Source organism: Pseudorca crassidens, chromosome X (genome assembly GCF_039906515.1).
Source record: "Pseudorca crassidens isolate mPseCra1 chromosome X, mPseCra1.hap1, whole genome shotgun sequence".
NCBI lineage: Eukaryota > Metazoa > Chordata > Mammalia > Artiodactyla > Delphinidae > Pseudorca > Pseudorca crassidens.
The window spans coordinates 119,798,943-119,817,865 of record NC_090317.1 but is presented as its reverse complement, the minus strand read 5'-3'; the positions used below and the strand labels follow the sequence as shown (position 1 = coordinate 119,817,865).

Genomic DNA, 18,923 nt, shown 5'->3' with positions numbered 1-18,923 from the left:
TTCTGCCCATTTTTGGATTGGATTGTTTGCTTTTTTGATGTTGAGCTGCATGAGCTGCTTGTAAATTTTGGAGATTAATCCTTTGTCAGTTGCTTCATTTGCAAATATTTTCTCCCATTCTGAGGGTTGTCTTTTCGTCTTGTTTATAGTTTCTTTTGCTGTATAAAAGCTTTGAAGTTTCATTAGGTCCCATTTGTTTATTTCTGTTTTTATTTCCATTTCTCTAGGAGGTGGGTCAAAAAGGACCTTGCTGTGATTTATGTCATAGAGTGTTCTGCCTATGTTTTCCTCAAAGAGTTTGATAGTTTCTGGCCTTACATTTAGGTCTTTAATCCATTTTGAGTTTATTTTTGTGTATGGTGTTAGGAAGTGTTCTAATTTCATTCTTCTACATGTAGCTGTTCAGTTTTCCCAGCACCACTTATTGAAGAGGCTGTCTTTTCTCCATTGTATATTCTTACTTCCTTTATCAAAGATAAGGTGACCATATGTGCATGGGTTTACCTCTGGGATTTCTATCCTGTTCCATTGATCTATATTTCTGTTTTTGTGCCAGTACCATACCGTCTTGATTACTGTAGCTTTGTAGTATAGTCTGAAGTCTGGGAGCCTGATTCCTCCAGCTCCGTTTTTCTTTCTCAAGACTGCTTTGGCTATTCGGGGTCTTTTGTGTTTCCATACAAATTGTGAAATTTTTTGTTCTAGGTCTGTGAAAAATGCCAGTGGTAGTTTGATAGGGACTGCATTGAATCTGTAGATTGATTTGGGTAGTAGAGTCATCTTCACAATGTTGATTCTTCCAATCCGAGAACATGGTATATCTCTCCATCTGTTTGTATCATCTTTAATGTCTTTTCATCAGTGTCTTGTAGTTTTCTGCATACAGGTCTTTTGTCTCCTTAGGTAGGTTTATTCCTAGGTATTTTATTCTTTTTGTTGCACTGGTAAAGGGGAGTGTTTCCTTAATTTCTCTTTCAGATTTTTCATCATTAGTGTATAGGAATGCAAGAGATTTCTGTGTATTAATTTTGTATCCTGTGACTTTAACAGATTCATTGATTAGCTCTAGTAGTTTTCTAGTAGCATCTTTAGGATAATTTATGTATAAGTGTCATGCCATCTGCAAACAGTGACAGTTTTACTTCTTCTGTTCCGATTTGGATTCCTTTTATTTCTTTTCCTTCTCTGATTACTGTAGCTAAAACTTCCAAAACTACGTTGAATAATAGTGGTGACAGTGGGCAACCTTGTCTTGTTCCTGATCTTAGAGGAAATGGTTTCAGTTTTTCACCATTGAGAACGATGTTGGCTGTGGGTTTGTCATATATGGCCTTTATTATGTTGATGTAAGTTCCCTCTATGCCTACTTTCTGGAGGGTTTTTATCATAAATGGGTGTTGAATTTTGTCAGAAGTTTTTCCGGCATCTCTTCAGATTATCATATGGTTTTGATCCTTCAGTTTGTTAATATGGGGTATCACATTGATTGATTTGTGTATATTGAAGAATCCTTGCACTCCTGGGATAAACCCCACTTTATCATGGTGTATGATCCTTTTAATGTGCTGTTGGATTCTGTTTGCTTGTATTTTGTTGAGGATTTTTGCATCTATGTTCATCAGTGATATTGGCCTGTAGTTTTCTTTCATCGTGACATCTTTGTCTTGTTTTGGTATCAGGGTGATGGTGGCCTCGTAGAGTGAGTTTGAGAGTGTTCCTCCCTCTGCTATACTTTGGAAGAGTTTGAGAAGGATAGGTTTTAGCACTTCTCTAGATGTTTGATAGAATTCACCTGTGAAGCCATCTGGTCCTGGGCTTTTGTTTGCTGGAAGATTTTTACTCACAGTTTCAACTTCAGTGCTTGTGATTGCTCTGTTTATATTTTCTATTTCTTCCTGGTTTAGTCTCCGAAGGTTGTGCTTTTCTAAGAATTTGTCCAATTTTTCCAGGTTGACCATTTTATTGGCATAGAGTTGCTTGCAGTAGTCTCGTAGGATGCTTTGTATTTCTGTGGTGTCTGTTGTAACTTCTCCTTTTTCATTTCTAATTTTATTGATTTGAGTCCTCTCCCTCTTTTTCTTGATGAGTGTGGCTAATGGTTTATCAGTTTTGTTTATCTTCTCAAAGAACCAGCTTTTACTTTTTTTGAGCTTTGCTATTGTTTTCTTTGTTTCTGATTCATTTATTTCTGCTCTGATCTTTATGATTTCTTTCCTTCTACTAACTTTGGGTTTTGTTTGCTCTTCTTTTTCTAGTTCTTTTAGGTGTAAAGTTAGATTGTTTATTTGAGATGTTTGTTGTTTCTTGAGGTAGGATTTTATTGCTATAAACTTCCCTCTTAGAACTGCTTTCGCTGCATCCCATAAGTTTTGGATCATCGTGTTTTCATCGTCATTGGTCTCTAGGTATTTTTTGATTTCCTCTTTGCTTTCTTCAGTGATCTCTTGGTTATTTAGCAGTGTATTTTTTAGCCTCCATGTGTTTGTATTTTTTTACAGATTTTTTCCTGTAATTGATATCTAGTCTCATAGCGTTGTGGTCAGAAAAGATACTTGATAGGATTTCAGTTTTCTTAAATTTACCAGGGCTTGATTTGTGACCCAAGATATGATCTATCCTGGAGAATGTTCCATGAGCACTTGAGAAGAAAGTGTATTCTGTTGTTTTTGGATGGAATGTCCTATAAATATCAATTAAGTCCATGTTGTTTAATGTATCATTTAAAGCTTGTGTTGCTGTGTTTATTTTCATTTTGGATGATCTGTCCATTGGTGAAAGTGGGGTGTTAAAGTCCCCTACTATGATTGTGTTACTGTTGATTTCCCCTTTTATGGCTGTTAGCATTTGCCTTATATATTGAGGTGCTCCTATGTTGGGTACATAAGTATTTACAATTGTTATATCTTCTTCTTGGATTGATCCCTTGGTCATTATGTAATGTCCTTCTTTGTCTCTTGTAATAGTCTTTATTTTAAAGTCTGTTTTTTCTGATATGAGTATTGCTACTCCAGTTTTCTTTTTATTTCTATTTGCATGGAATATCTTTTTCCATCCCCTCACTTTCAGTCTGTATGTGTCCCTAGGTCTGAAGTGGGTCTCTTGTAGACAGCATATATACTGCTCTTGTTTTTGTATCCATTCAGCCAGTCTATGTCTTTTGGTTGGAGCATTTAATCCATTTACATTTAAGGTAATTATTGGTATGTATGTTCCTATTACGATTTTCTTAATTGTTTTTGGTTAGTTATTGTAGGTCTTTTCCTTCTCTTGTGTTTCCTGCCTAGAGAAGTTCCTTTTAGCATTTGTTGTAAAACTGGTTTGGTGGTGCTGAATCCTCTTAGCTTTTGCTTTTCTGTAAAGGTTTTAATTTCTCCATGGAATCTGAATGAGAACCTTGCTGGGTAGAATAATCTTGGTTGTAGGTTTTTCCCTTTCATCACTTTAAATATGTCCTGCCAGTCACTTCTGGCTTGCAGAGTTTCTGCTGAAAGATCAGCCGTTAACCTTATGGGGATTCCCTTGTATGTTATTTGTTGTTTTTCCCTTGCTGCTTTTAATATTCTTTCTGTGTATTTAATTTTTGATAGTTTGATTAATATGTGTCTTGGCGTGTTTCTCCTTGGGTTTATCCTGTATGGAACTCTCTGTGCTTCCTGGACTTGATTGACTATTTCCTTTCCCATCTTAGGGAAGATTTCAATTATAATATCTTCAAATATTTTCTCAGTCCCTTTCTTTTTCTCTTCTTCTTCTAGGACCCCTGTAATTCGAATGTTGGTGAGTTTCATGTTGTCCCAGAGGTCTCTGAGACTATCCTCAATTCTTTTCATTCTTTTTTCTTTGTCCTGCTCTGCAGTAGTTATTTCCACTCTTTTATCTTCCAGGTCATTTATCTGTCCTTCTGCCTCAGTTATTCTGCTATTGATGCCTTCTAGAGAATTTTTAATTTCATTTATTGTGTTGTTCATCATTGTTTGTTTGCTCTTAAGTTCTTCTAGGTCCTTGTTAAACGTTTCTTGCATTTTCTCCATTCTGTTTCCAAGATTTTGGATCATCTTTACTATCATTACTCTGAGTTCTTTTTCAGGTACACTGCCTATTTCCTCTTCATTCGTTTGCTCTGGTGGGTTTTTACCTTGCTCCTTCATCTGCTGTGTGTTTTTCTGTCTTCTCATTTTGATTAACTTACTGTATTTGGGGTCTCCTTTTCGCAGGCTGTAGGTTTGTAGTTCCTGGTGTTTTTGGTATCTGCCCCGTGTGGCTAAGGTTGGTTCAGTGGGGTGTGTAGGCTTCCTGGTGGAGACGACTAGTGCCTGTGTTCTGGTGGCTGAGGCTGCATCTTGTCTTTCTGGTGGGCAGGACCACATCATTGGTGTGTTTTGGGGCGTCTGTGACCTCTATGAATTTAGGCAGCCTCTCTGCTAATGGGTGGGGTTGTGTTCCTGTCTTGCTAGTTGTTTGGCATAGGGTGTCCAACACCGTAGCTTGCTGGTCATTGAGTGGATCTGGGTCTTAGCGTTGAGATGGAGATCTCTGGGAGAGCTTTTGCTGTTTGATACTACATGGAGCCAGGAGGTCTCTGGTGGACCAATGTCCTGAACTCGTCTCTCCCACCTCAGAGGCACAGGCCTGACACCTGGCTGGAGCACCAAGCCCCTGTCAGCCACACAGCCTTTGCTTTCTTCTGCCAGTTTTCCCCAGGATTCTGCAGGCTCTGGAGCGAGTGGGATGTCCCACCTGGTCTTATCCTGGCCACCAGAAGCTCGTGAAGAGGTGGAAAAATAGTTTGCCCTCTTCTTTTTTTAGTGAGTGCTTGGCCGAGAACCCTTTTTTTTCTAGGGCACCTTGTAAATGGAAAAGCTTATCTGGGTTAGAAGTTCTTGCTGTGGCTGCTGTAATTCATCGTTATCTTGCGTAAGGTTAATTCGCTTCTTGGCCTTAAAAGAAAATTTATTCACCTGATGCCTCACACTGGGCCCATTCCAGCTTCAGTCTGGCCCCTATTTGTTGATCTTTATATTGGTACTACGCGGTCTTGATTTCTGTAAGTCTTGAAATCAGGTCGTATAAATTTTTCAAGATTCTCTCTCTAATTGTTTAGATTTTAGAAAACACTCCTCTCAGTGGTTCTGAGTGTGTAAGTATTATGTGTCTTTTGTTAAATTTGTTCCCTTGTTTTTGGCGACACTATTGCAAATTGAACTGTTTCTTAAAATTTCATTTTCTAATTGAGTTTATGAAGGTCACAGAATATAAGGTCATACAGAAAGCAATTATATTCCTATATACAAGCAATGAACAACTGATCACAGAAATTTGAAAAACAGTACCATTCATAATAGCTCGCCCCCTCCCCCAGATGAAATACTTAAGTATAAATTCATCGTAAAACACAGGATCTGTATACTGAAAACTACAAAATGGTGCTAAAAGAAATCCAAGAAGACCTAAATAAAGGGAGAGACATATGCTGTTTGTGGATTGAAAGACTCAACATAGTAGTGATACTTTTTTCCTCCAAAGTGATCTAGAGATTCATTGCAACCAATCATCAAAATCCCAACAGGATATTTTGTAGATATAGACCAGCCTATCCTGTAATTTATATATAAGGGCCAAGGAACTAGAATAGCTAAAACAAATTTGCAAAAGAAGAACGAAGGTAGAGGAATCACTTTTAGTATCAAGCTCCAGTAATCAAGACAGTGTGGGATTGATGATAGATCAGTGGAGAGGGATTGGGAGTCCTGAAGTAGACCACATGAATATAGGCATTCGATCTTTGACAAAGGTACAAAATCAATTCATTGAGGAAAGGATGGTCTTTTCAAGAAATTGTTTTGTAGCAGTTGGTCATCCATCTGTAAAAAAATGAACCTTGATCGAAGACCTCACTCCTGATGCAAAGATTAACTTGAAATGGATCATAGATGCAAATGTAGAACATAAAGGTATAAAACCTGTAGAAGAAAACGTAGGAAAAAGTTATTGTGACCTGGGGTTAGAAATGATGCCAAAAGCACAATCTATAACAAAAAAAAATCAATAAATTGGGCTTTATCAAAATTAAAACTTTTACTCTGCCAGAAACACTGTCAAGAGAATTAAGAGACAAGCTACAGACTAGGAGAAAATATTTGCAGCCCACGTATTTGACAAAGGACTAGTGTCCAGATTATATAAAGAACTCAGTAATAAGAACTCTCAAAGCTCAACCAACTCAATTTAAAAATGGGCAAAGGACGTGAACAGACACTTCACCAAAGAGGATATAAGGACGGCAAGTAAACATGTGAGAAGATATTCAGCATTGTTAGCCGTTAGGCAAATGCAAATTGAAACCATGATCACAGACCAGTATACACAGTGATAGAATTGCTAAAACAGAAAATCGTGACAGCATCAAGTGCTGGCAACTGGAACCCTCGTGAAGTGGTGGTGAGAATGCCAAATGATACCCCACTCTGAGTAACTGTTGGGCATTTTCTTATGAAGTTATATATACATTTAACCTTGTGACCCAGCAGTTCCACTCCTGGGTATCTACCTTAGTGAAATGAAAAATTTATGTTCACTCAAAAACCTGTACACAAATGTTCATAGCAGTTTTATATGATAGTGGAAACGTGAAAAAAACTCAAATGTCCTTCAAAGGATGAATGGATAAATGGAGTATGATGAAATAGTACTCATCAGGCAAAAGGAATGATACACGTAGCAATTTGAATGAAACTGAAAGTTGTTATGCTACGTGAGACAAGCCAGTGTCAAAGGGTTATGTACTGCGTGATTCCTTTTATTTGACATTTTTGAAAAGGCAAAACTGTAGTGCTGGAAAACAGACCACTGGTTGTCAAGGGTTATGCATGAGGTGAAGGTTTGTATATCAGTGAGTAGTTCCAGGGAGCTTTTTGGTTGTTGGAACTGTATTGAACCCTCTTTGTGGTGGTGGTGTCACAAATCTATATGTGTTAACATTTGTAGAACTGTACAATAAAAGAAAAGAAGTCAGTTTTACCATATGATAATAAAAAAATTTGTAAAATGTCGCACTTCGTTCTGTTTTATGGATCTTTGTATGTGACCTCGTTTCTGTTTTGCAGTTTGCTTTTGCCTCCCCCGCCCCTACCTTTGCTTTGGCGTAGGTCACTATTATCCATTGGTCTCTATATTTGGTAGGACCTTTTAATTGGGAAGCCCATATTCCTCAGTTCTGGGAGTTTTCTTGAATTTTATTGACCTCCCTTCCCCCATTTTCTCTGTTCTCCCTTCCTGAAAGTTTTCAGACTCTGGACTTCTTAGTTTGGTTTTCTAATTTTTCTTTTCTAGTTTCTTTCTTTTCTCTTTTTTCTTTTGTCTATATGTGGAGACATACTTATTTTTTAAACTGTACATCTCCTGTGTTTAATAACCAAGAGTTCATTTTTGTTGTTGTTCTCTGATTCTTTTCAATGGCATCCTATTCTTGTTTCAGTGTTGTAATATCTTCTCTTAATGGTAGTTTTTCTTCTTCCTCAATACTTGCTTTTTTTGTTATTGTATACACTTCTAATTAGATACTTTCCTTCAATAGCTGATGGTCCTTCTCTGCTTATATTTAGGAGGAGGATGAGAATGCATATTGCAAGTTCATGGCCTGTTGTGGGGCTTGTCAACTTTGAGCTTCATTCTCCCCCAGTTTGGCTGAGCTACAGAGTTGGGGAACCCCCAAAGACAGTGTCATTTGCTGTTTCCTCTTGGTCTGGTTGGAGTCCTCAGGGAGGAGACTCTTGTGGACTCCTGCATGGAGGGAAAATCTGGTTCGGTGGAGGAGAGGGATCTGTTTCTCAGCATTCAGGGCATTCATTTAACCCCCCTATTTCCAGTCCAATTTCTAGTCCTTAATTGTATCTCTCTATTGCTAATCCAGACGCCATCTGTTTTACCTTTCAAAGAAGTAAACCTTCAGTGTTCTACCATAGTGGCAGGAAGGATTCGGGGATCTAATTACTTCTGAAGCAGACTTTCAAGCAAAACTTATTTAAGCCAGTCGTCCTCCCCTCTTTCACTCCCACTTTCATAGGTATCTGGTGCTGCCAATTTGAGTCTTTCAGGGATTCTTCTATGTGAAATCGGATTGGTTCTTGTTTTATCCTCATGCTTAGCTTGCAGTTCACTTTTCTTTACTTGATCTGTAGAAGTGAAAAAGTTCTAGGTCTAGTGGACAGAAGTCTGAAGAATCATCAAGCAGAGCTCTAGTCATGGCTTCTCAGTCAGTTCCCAGACTAAGTCAGTTTACAGATACAGAACCCTTGCATAAAGGGGCCTCTGAGTCACCTTTAGGAAGGACCGTACTGTGCAGCCAAAAGTTTATATTGTTAATCTTTCTCCCAGCCCTTCCCAAAGTGTGTGACTGTGCACTGGGGAAAAGGGACTCATCAGATTTAGGGGGGATTACTGGACACAGGCTCTGAACTGATACTTATTCCAGGAGACCCAAAACATCACTGTGATCCACCAGTTAAGAGTAGGAGCTTATGGAGGTCAGGTGATCAGTGGAGTTGTAGCTTAGGTCCTTGTCACAGTGGGTTCAGTTTATCCCCGAATCCACCCTGTGGTTATTTTCTCCAGTTCCATGATGCGTAACTGGAAGAGACGTATTCAGCACCTAGGAGAATCCCCACATTTATTTTTCCTGGATTTGCTAATTCATTCAGCATTCATCAGTTTGCCTTCCAGTTTACCAATTTTATTGTTATCACCTCTTCCCTTTTGTCTTCCCTGTCCTTGTGTGTCTATGACCATGCACACCCTCCCAATTAAAAAAATTGTTTTAGTAGAGTTGCAGTAGGGAATGAGTTTGGTACATATGTTAAGTTCTGTCTTTACCTGCAGCCTCCATCTATTGGGTTGGCCAAAAAGTTCGGGCTTTTCTGAAAGATGCTGTGGAAAAACAGAACGAACTTTTTGGCCAACCCAATATATTATTTTGCTGGGTGTTGTTACATAATCCTATGGCTTTGAAGGCTATCCAACCTCATAAATTTATGCCTCAAGCCCTATTTCTCTTTCTTCTAAGCTCTAGACATGTATTTACAACTGCTTATTCAACTTTTCTCGTAATATATCTGATACACATCTCAGATGCTTCATTCCCAACCCTCTCCTTGAAATGCCCATTTCTCATCCAATCTTCTTGTTCTCAATTAATACCACACTACCAGCCGCCCACTTGCTCAATCCCAAATTCCTTTCCTTCTTTCCTATATCACCTTCATCAACATCTCCTATTGGTTCTAGATTTAAATTATGTCCAGAATCCATCTCCTTCTCTCTATCTTTATGGCTGCTACCTGATCTAAGCCATTTTCATTTCTCACCTGGTTCCATGCAGTAACCTCCCAACTGCTCCCTGCTTCCACTCTTGTCCTGCTACAATCCATTGTCTACGCAGTAGCCAGAGTGAAAATTCTGAATTCTAAGTTAGGCCGAATGCCTTTCCTGATTCAACGTCCTCATTGCCGTACACTTTGAATCCTTATTGAATCCATCCACACTCCTTATTCTGTCCACAAGGTGCCTGCCTAACTCTTTGACTTTAGCTCCTGCCAAGGTCTTAATTGTCTCCTCTGCTCTGGTCACACAGGCCTTTTGGTTCATCAAATACACTAAGCTTGTTCCCTCCTTTGGGACCTTAGCGGTTGCCATTTTATCTCCCTGAATATGCTTCGCCTGTATCTTCATGTGGCTCACCTCTCACTTCATTCAAGTCTCTGCTCAGTAGCATCCGCTTTGAGAAGCCTTCCCTGGCCACCCTCTCCACCTTTCTCCCAGATCCCCCACATTACTCTCTATTACATCATCTTATTTATTTCCTTCTGAAAGTATCTCGTTGTTTTTTTTTTTCTTTTAACTTTCTTGTTTTTCTCTAGTCATTTGAGTATGAGCCCTGTGAGGGCATTGGTTTGATCTATCTTGTTCCTTGGTGGTATCATCACACCCAGAGCAGAATCGGGCCCATAGTAGATAGATACTCAAAGACTGTTGGATGGTAGGTAGGAGGGTGGGTGAATAAATGTTTGTTGAGTTCTACGCTACTATTAGCATGTTGTTTCTTCTGAGACGTCTCAGAATTGAGCCTTTATTGTTTTTTTTGTTTTGTTTTGTTTTTTTGTTTTTTTGTTTTTTTGTGTGGTACGCAGGTCTCTCACCGTTGTGGCCTCTCCCGTTGCGGAGCACAGTCTCCGGACGCGCAGGCTCAGCGGCCATGGCTCGTGGGCCCAGCCGCTCCGCGGCATGTGGGATCTTCCCGGACCGGGGCACGAACCCGTGTCCCCTGCGTCGGCAGGCGGACTCTCAACCACTGCGCCGCCAGGGAAGCCCAGAATTGAGCCTTTATACAGAATTCCTTCCCACCTTGACTGATTCTACTTCAGAGTGCCTTTACGTGTCCCCATCTCTCCCTGCCAGTAGGTCTGTTTTAGGGCTCAAAGTTTGAATTCCCAAATAGCAGATTGTGGATCCTGTTTTCTACCTTTAGCCAAGAAGTCACACCTTCAGCCGTAATTTATGCAGGAACCTGGATGACACTTTGGTGGAAGGACGACCAGTGCCCTTTCTCATCCCTCAGTCCTAATCCAGTATGGTGCTGGAGTGGAAACAAGAGATTGCAACTAGAGATGTAGTCCTGATGGCTCGCCTCTCAGTATTAGGAGTCTGCTTTTGCTTTTCTGCTCCCTTCCAATCATTTTTTAGAATTTTTAACATCATTCCGTGCCAGCCGCTGTTAAAACTGAGGGTGAGATTTAGGTGTGGGGGGTGGGGAGGGTTGGTCAATCAGTTTCATTTCATCATCTTAAGAAAGGAGTCGAGAGACTGCAAATTGTGAAGCCTCCTGTGTCCGGTCACCAGCTTTAAATATGATGCCTCCCAGTCCACTTGTCCTTGAGTCATGTGGCACCTAAATGCTTGTGGGTCCAGTCATAAGTTTCTTTTCAGTATCTGATGAAGTAGGGATGAACCCAGGAAATGACCCCTCTCTTCTCTTTGTTTTGTACAACTCAGGAGGTTCATCAAGAACGGATTGCATTGGAAAACCAACTGGAACAACTTCGTCCAGTCACTGTGTTGTGACCCCCAAGATTCAAGTAACAGTGGGTGACCTTTCCTGCCAAGATCTTTCCTTTGAATGTTTCAACGCAGCTACTTGTCATAGACGTCTGAGACTGTGTCAAAAGCTCTTAGCGGCGGAATATAATCCATATCACCTTTTCTTTTGTGCTTCACGTGTACGTTTTACTGTGGTGGAAAAAATACAACTGATTATCACACTTGAAATTGTAACTATCAGTGGGATTTACCTCCCATTCTTAAGTACTTCCTCAAGGTGTTAGATGTTGCTCCTTACCCAAAACCAATCTTCTAGCAAATAAAAACAATTTAGAGCACTACTTATTTCAAGAATTTATGACTTGTACAAAACCTTGTAATCCAGTACCTTCAGGATGCTTGTTTTATTTTCATATGTATATCATATACAGTAGATTGGTTTCCTGAATAATTGTGATTCCAACTGGATAGTCTTTGGCATGATGATAATACAAACAAAAAGGAGAAGAAAACAAAAGCATTAGCTTTAGACTGGCTCCGTGCCCTCCACCACTATATGCCAAAAATTGCTTCTCTAGTGCCATCTTGATATTATATCTAGCTATAAATAATACATGACTATTGTTTTCTATTGAATGGCAAAGACTTATTCAGTCTTTACACCTCTGTAAAGTAGTAATTTTGTCCATGATCTATTTAACTTGGCCCAGCTAAGCCGTCAACCCAGACAACTCAGCCCTTTCATGTAGATTTTTGGGCAAGAGAAATCTGCCTGAGCTGCCTTGCCCGATCAAATTAAATAAATAGTTGCCAGGTCTCTACTTTTATCCTGCACGGGTTAACATATCTGTAAATGCATGAATTTGGAAACCACCCATCAAATGTGAACGGCTGATGAGACTGTTTGGACTGATAAATATTTGTTGTTTGAACCCAGGTATTCAAACTAGGGAAGAAGGGGCAATGGTTGTTACCAGTAACGCAACAATCTCTGGTAGTTATTTTTGTCTTTGTTATTTTAACCCGGATCGTAAGTGTATTGGGTATGAAGAAATAATGAAAGAAAGCCGATCCTCACACTGGATATATGACTATTTTGTTCTCTGTGAAGTGTACCCTTGGGAAGGGATTGGTTTATGTGCAGTTCAGAGGCGCCCAACCGACTCCAGTGTAAGTGATGTAAAACAGTAAGCTCAAATTGCAGGAGCCAGTACTCTATCGAAATTTACATAGCCTGTGCTTCTCCTGTAAGCTCAAGCTGAAAGTGGGAATTGATCGACCCTCCCAGGTATCCGGCCTCGCCAGCTTTAACATCACTTCAGGAGACGGATGGCAAGACATGCGGTCTCTTGTGCATTTTGCTAATTTACCGATTCTTAGGATAGCGGGGTGGGGTGTGCTAGGGTCCTTTCTGAAGTGGTTTAGGATAGGTTTGCGGTACGCGGGACTAAGCCTTTGATTTCAATAGAGTTGACTGCTTTTAGAAGAGGTAGGCTTTTGTTTTAATGCTTTCTTACTCCATTAAGCTTTATCAATAGCTTAATGACGGAAGAGAAACGCTCAAACGATGATGCTTTTCCAAAACAAACCAAATTGTTGATTCTGTTCTGTGCATATTAAAGGATTCTGAATTGCTTGGATTTGAAAATCACGGGACTTGAGCTGTTTCTCTAGTCCCCCTTTCCTTCCCTTTTGGCTGCCTTTTGTGTCCCTGTGGGAGGGGTTCGGAGCCAGTTTAAACCCTTCCTAAGATTATGAATGGGCGCGTGCACATTTTTTAGGCAGCCTCTTTTCACTTGTTCTGAGCTCTGGGGGCTGCAACACATTTTATCAACAGTGTCCTTGTCACAGACGTTTCATCATCATGTTTGCCTTTTGTTCCATTCAATCCAGGAAAGACTAGCATATGCACTTCATCTCATAGTCTTCCAGGACATATGCACACACTCCAGATAGCACTTCATATCCATTAAGCAGACATATAAACTAAAGAATGTTAGTCTATGTTATGCATTTTTAAAATATTGACATGTTTTTCTCCCATCAAGCCAAGGCCAGAGTGCGCCAAATTCGGAGGTTGGGGTTTTGTTTAGTTAGCTTGGATTTCATTAAATGAAAAAACTTGCATTGGACAATCGAAGCCTCATGCATTGCACAGTCTAACCAGTAATTTAACATAGGCATTGCATTAAAGCCCACACCAATAATATCTCCACCCCACCTTCTTGACTGGACTTAAGAGTGACCACAGTTTCTTACTTGCCTAGAAGTGGATTTTTAAAAAAACAATTACACCCCCCCGACACACACACAGAACATGATATTACCTAACTAGCGCTCATCCTCTCTTTCTCCATTTTCGTAGGATGTATACTTTTATTTAATTTAGGATTATAACTCCTGATAATGTTTCTGTGAGCCTTTAATATGATTTATAGGAAGGCTGGGTTATTGATATCACCATTATACCTCTTCTATAAAACTACTCAAGCGTAAGACCTTGTTGGGCAGAAGTCTCTGGGCAGAATGTTGATGTTGCCCCCATCCACGGGGGTTTAATAACCTTATTGTTAAGTGGTCTTCCTCCATGGGAGTCCCATAGTCCCAAGGGTGAAAACACGGTAGGAGTAGATCACCAGCTTATTGGGTACCTCAGTGTCTCTGGTAGTGGCTTATTGCTTTGGCCACCTCCCTATCCAGCAGCCATGAAGCAAACCCAAAAGGTAGATTTCTGGAATTGGGGAGTGTGTTGGAATCAAGGCAGACATTTGCCTTAGTTGGAGGGATCTGACTGCTTTATAAATATTAGAGAAGTGCTTTGGGTCTGGTTAGGAGAAGGAGGCAACTTAGCTGGGAGCTGTGCCCATTTTCTTCTCATTGCACAGTAGGATGTCAGAGATGAGAGGACCCCTTCCCATATCCTGCATTTGCTTGTGGGGAGACGAAGGCCCTAAGAAACCACAGTTCCTAGTCCAAGAATCCATAGAAGGAGGGAGCTGGTGGCAGAGTTGGGATTTTATGGATTCTCAGTCGAGTCCTCTCGCCACTAGCATTACTAAAAATAGATTAGAAGGGTTTTCTTCTATGTACCATGTTGAATTTTATTTACTTAATTTATCAGTCTTAAAATATGAAAACAGGTCTTAGTGAGCTTTAGATCTAGATAATTCTCTTGGATTGAAGCAAAAACTAAAATCTGAAGAGAAAGAATATGATTGAAGTATTTGTTCTTCAGAACACCTCATCTTTCATGATGCAGTAAATTACCCTGAGTTTCTTGGCAGAACTTTTGACAGCTGTTGCTTTGAATAGATTCCATTCCTGTATTCCTTATGGGAGTTTGTTTTTAAAATAGACTACTGTGATTGAAATGAACTCAATATGTAGTAAGTTATAGTTTTCTTCAATATATCTTGGGTTACTTGGGTTACAAATGTTCAGTTTCAGTACACTTTAGGGTGAGTAATCAAAAACATGGATTTTTCTTTGATTTCCTAGTAGCGTCTGAACTATCATGAAACATTCTTCTCTTCATGTGACTTGATTCTAGTCTGTTTCTAAATGATATTTGTCCATTTCTTAGATGAGCTCACAACCATGGTAATGATAGATGTGCTCTTAGAATATCAATAAGAAAAGAATCTGGAATGGATGTTTTCCTTGAAATTAAGACAGCCATTTGCAAATGTAGTAGTTGGAAAGATCTCAGTTTCATTACAACACCTTAGAGCTAAAAACATTTGTTCAGCACAGGCTAGAATCACACCTCCTGACAAGATATCACTAAGGGAATTTGGTTTGTAAAATATTAAAGAAAAAGAATTACAGATATCATAGCACCCAGATCTTCCCATATTGCTGAGAAGTAGGGCTCAGTAGGTTGTGGTTTGAACATTATGAATGTGAACAAAATGAAATCTCTGTTGAGAGGTCTTTTTCTTCTCTAGTTAAAGAGAACATGCTAGTAACTTTGGTTTCTCTTTCCGACTGGTTTACTCTGTTTCAAGTGTACTCTTTTGAAACTGATTTCAAAGGATCGCTTGAATTTACACTTTAGTTATGGGTGCTTTGTTACAGATTTTTGCCTCAGTGTGGTTCAAATTCCTAGTGAGAGGTGGGGGGATGTGGGCTTTTGCAGTCCTGAAGTGGCATATTCTCCTTCCCCTTCAGCCCAGGCTAAGGGAGGCTGCCCACCAACACCCACAGATTAGTCATCCATGGCAGTTCATGAGAGTCTTACTCTAGGAGCCTCCCCACTTTGCTGTTTGCTTTGAGAAATGTAGCTGGTTATGTGACCCTCCCAAGAGCAACTGTAAGAACAGCAGACCAAGAGGGGCAGACATGAAGAGCAATACCAACTGATTCTCCCCAAAATAGACTTTCAGAGGTTGCCTTACTAAGTGTTCCCTGAAACAGCCAGTCTGTGAATGTGGGGAGACATCCCAGGTGCACGGTCACTTTTAGGCTTGTCTCGTTATTTTCTACATTTACTGACGCATATGATTGGTAAAGGAACCGTTTCCGAAAGGCATTACAGCGTTTCAATTGACAGGATTTGTTCTAGTGACAGAAGTCTTGCTCTGCTCTCAGCACTTGAGGAGTGTTTAGTTTTTGTGTTTTGGGGGTTCTACTGCCCTGCTCTAAGCTAAGTTCAGGACTGTGGGAGGTTGGAGCAAGTGGTTTATGATTCTGAAGACCAGAGGACACTGGAACTTAAGCAGGCCAGAACTAGAGTTTGAGGGCTGCAGTAGGGAAACTTCTGGTCCCAGTTCTGTCCTGAAGCACTATGTCAGACATCAGGACTGGATCCTAAAGCTTCTTCAGGGAGCCCTGACCTGGGAATGGGACAGGTGGCGCAGGGACCGCCTTGTATGGAGACTGGATCAACTGAGTTGTGTTGGTTTTATTTTGTTTTAAGGTAACTTGTGTGAGGGCTTCAGCTGCAGCCAGCCTGGGAGCTGGGGTGTACCCTTACCTTTAGCCATTCTTTTTGTCTTCAGCACAAATCCAGTGTTCAAGTGAGCCAGAGGTGGGAAGAGCCATTTTACTCCTTGTAGCTGTGGGCCTGGAGAGATAATGAGTTGATGGTCTATTTTAACCTCGAAAGTAAAAATGTATATTTTTTCACTACAGTTACATTGAACAGTAAAATGAGGAACAGCAAAGTATATATTTGATGCCTTCTGTCTTTTCATGATAATGTGCTAACAAGTTGTGTTAGTATTTTCCTCAGCCAGAGTCTCATTCGTGTGCTAAGCATTGGGAACTGTATGTATATTGATCTTAAACATAAATAAATACAGGGTGTCCTATATTTGGATTGTGACTTGTCGACTCAAGCTAACCTTACTGCCTCTCTTTCACACTTGTTGGAAAGTCTGTGGAGAACATAGTAGGTTGAGAATCTCCAACTCTGGAAAATGTACATGCTGTGAAACTGGGGTGCTATGTGAAAAAATAAATGTCTGATAACGAAGCGTGGCTCTGGTGGAGTCTTAGCGTCAGTCAGTATATTGTGGTCCGCATTCGGTCTCGTGTATTTAATGCAAGTGACATGAAAAGGAGTTGGAGGTCTTCCCAGTTAAATCAAAGTCTGAGATCTGGTTATTTTCACCTCCTGGTGATCTGAGCTGGGTCCTTAAATATCTGTGCACACTTGACACTCGGCATTCATAGGGTATCATGGCCAGCTCACAGTGCATTTTAAAGTTCCACCGAACTGAAAACTTGGATTAATCTAGGGTCAAGTTTTTTGCCTCATCTTCTTCGCATTCTTTTTTGCGGTACGCGGGCCTCTCACTGTTGTGGCCTCTCCCGTTGCGGAGCACAGGCTCCGGACGCGCAGGCTCAGCGGCCATGACTCACGGGCCCAGCCGCTCCGCGGCATGTGGGATCTTCCCGGACCGGGGCACGAACCCGTGTGCCCTGCATCGGCAGGCGGACTCTCAACCACTGCGCCACCGGGGAAGCCCTCTTCTTGGCATTCTTTGTGCTCAGAAATGTTTCCATCATAATGCCCTTACCTAGCGTGCAAGGGAAGGGGAGGGATCAGGAAGGGTTGGTTTTAAATCCCCACCAGATAACCTGGCACCCCAGTTGCAGTTTCTTATCTTTAACACTTGGGTAATTTTAGGAGCCACCAGTCTCCTATCAGGTAGGAGTTTTATTCCGTACGGTGAATGCAAATTGGCCACACATAGGGTATTTCCAACCTAGTAGTTCCAAATGCCAAACTAACTGGAAGAATCATGCATGATTTGGCTTGTAAGCTTGACCACTGGAGACCACCAGGCCCTGACCGTTCCCAGGGATCTGAGATCATCTAGGCAAGTGATTCCCAAGTCTGGTCCCCAGACCATCATCAGGGAACTTAACTCGAAATGCAAATTCTTGGGACCCACCCCAGACCAACTGAATTAGGAGCCCTGGGAATGAGCCCGGCAATCTTCCTGTTAACAAGCCCTCTAGGGGACAGTGATTGCTCACTAAAATTGAACTACTGATCTTGCTAACCACATTTTACAGTCAGGGACACTGGTGCAGAGAGGCAAAAGTGACTTATCTAGGGTCTCAGCTAATTCTGAGCAAAGGGTAAAAAGGTTCCCAGGGCCGACTTTCTGCTGTGCTACAGTGTCCATTCATAAGTTTGTTCCCTCTCCTGACCTTCCTTCCACAGATATTTACTGTGGCCCTACTCTGTATCAAACACTATGTTAAGAGCTCGAGATGAGACCTATAGGACAGAGTCCCTTCCCTCAAGGAACTCACAGAGACCAGATGACTTGCAAGGCAGTGCAGGGTAGGCGCTATGATGTATTAGTCAGTGCCAGCTAACTGCTATCTATAACGAAGAGCCCTGAGAGTTCAGTGGCTTGACGCAATGAAAGTTTCTCATTCAATGTATAGTCCAGAGTGGATGTTCATAGTTGTGCCATTTTTCTTTGTGGTTATGTAGGGACCCAGACCCCTTCTATGTGTGCTTCCGTCTTCCTCTAGGGCTAGAGAGTTTTCTCCTTTTAGCCAGTGTGTGGAAGAAACAGAGAACTGTAGAGAGGATACAATTTCTCTTCACACATCACTTCTATGCATATTTCATTTCCTGGAGCTCGGTCATGTGACAGGAGTTAACTGCAAGGGTGACTGGGACATGTAGTCTAGCTGTGAGCTCAGGAGCAGTAAGTGGCGGTGAACACAGCATCCGCCAGAAGGCACAAAGCCAGGTGGCTCTGAGAACACCCAGGAGGGGCATCTAATTCAGACTGGCAATCCAGGAAGGCTTCATGGAAGTCTTAGAAGAGGGAGCGTTAAGCAAGAAAAAGAGGGTGTTCCAGGAAGAGGGAGCTGTGTGTGCTAAGGCAAGGCTGGAAAAGAGCGTGCCACCTTCTGGGAACTGCAAAAGAGTCTCCTCTGGACGGAATGAGGGGAGGAAGTGGCCAGAGTCAGGCACAAGGCCAGAAGAGAAGGCCTTGCATGTCCCAGGAAGGCATAAAGCACCAGCCGTTGCAGCCCGCTTTGAGATTTAAGCACAGTGAATGATGTCACTTCGCTGATATTCAAGGAGTGGTTTGTGTTCTCCCAATTTTTTTCCCCAACCTCCTCCTGAAATGCTTCACTGGCAGATTGTAAACTAGTGTTTATGGCATGAACCAAGCCCGCTAGTTTGATTTGTTACATTTCTGGCATGTGTTTGGACAAAGGGGCAAAGCCCAGAACACAAGGGCCTAAGCCCTGGTAGGCAGGAGTCCTACCGGACGACATGAGACTTTATCCATCCTCAACTCTTTCTTTGGGGGCAGGGGGAGATATCAGGGACTCTGAGGTGACCGAGAGGTGCA

At 41.2% G+C, this 18,923-nt stretch overlaps 1 protein-coding gene across 5 annotated transcripts in view; it reads left to right on the top strand.

Annotated features, from left to right (window-relative positions):
- Window positions 1-16,565, top strand: part of REPS2 (RALBP1 associated Eps domain containing 2) — a 232,759-nt gene extending 216,194 nt beyond the window's left edge. For all 5 annotated transcript variants that reach the window (XM_067722169.1, XM_067722166.1, XM_067722167.1 and 2 more), the window contains one exon: window positions 11,044-16,565. In XM_067722169.1, the coding sequence (XP_067578270.1) occupies window positions 11,044-11,112 (69 nt within the window). In that variant the 3' untranslated portion in view covers window positions 11,113-16,565. The remainder of the gene's footprint in view (window positions 1-11,043) is intronic.
- The last annotated feature ends 2,358 nt before the right edge of the window (window positions 16,566-18,923 follow it).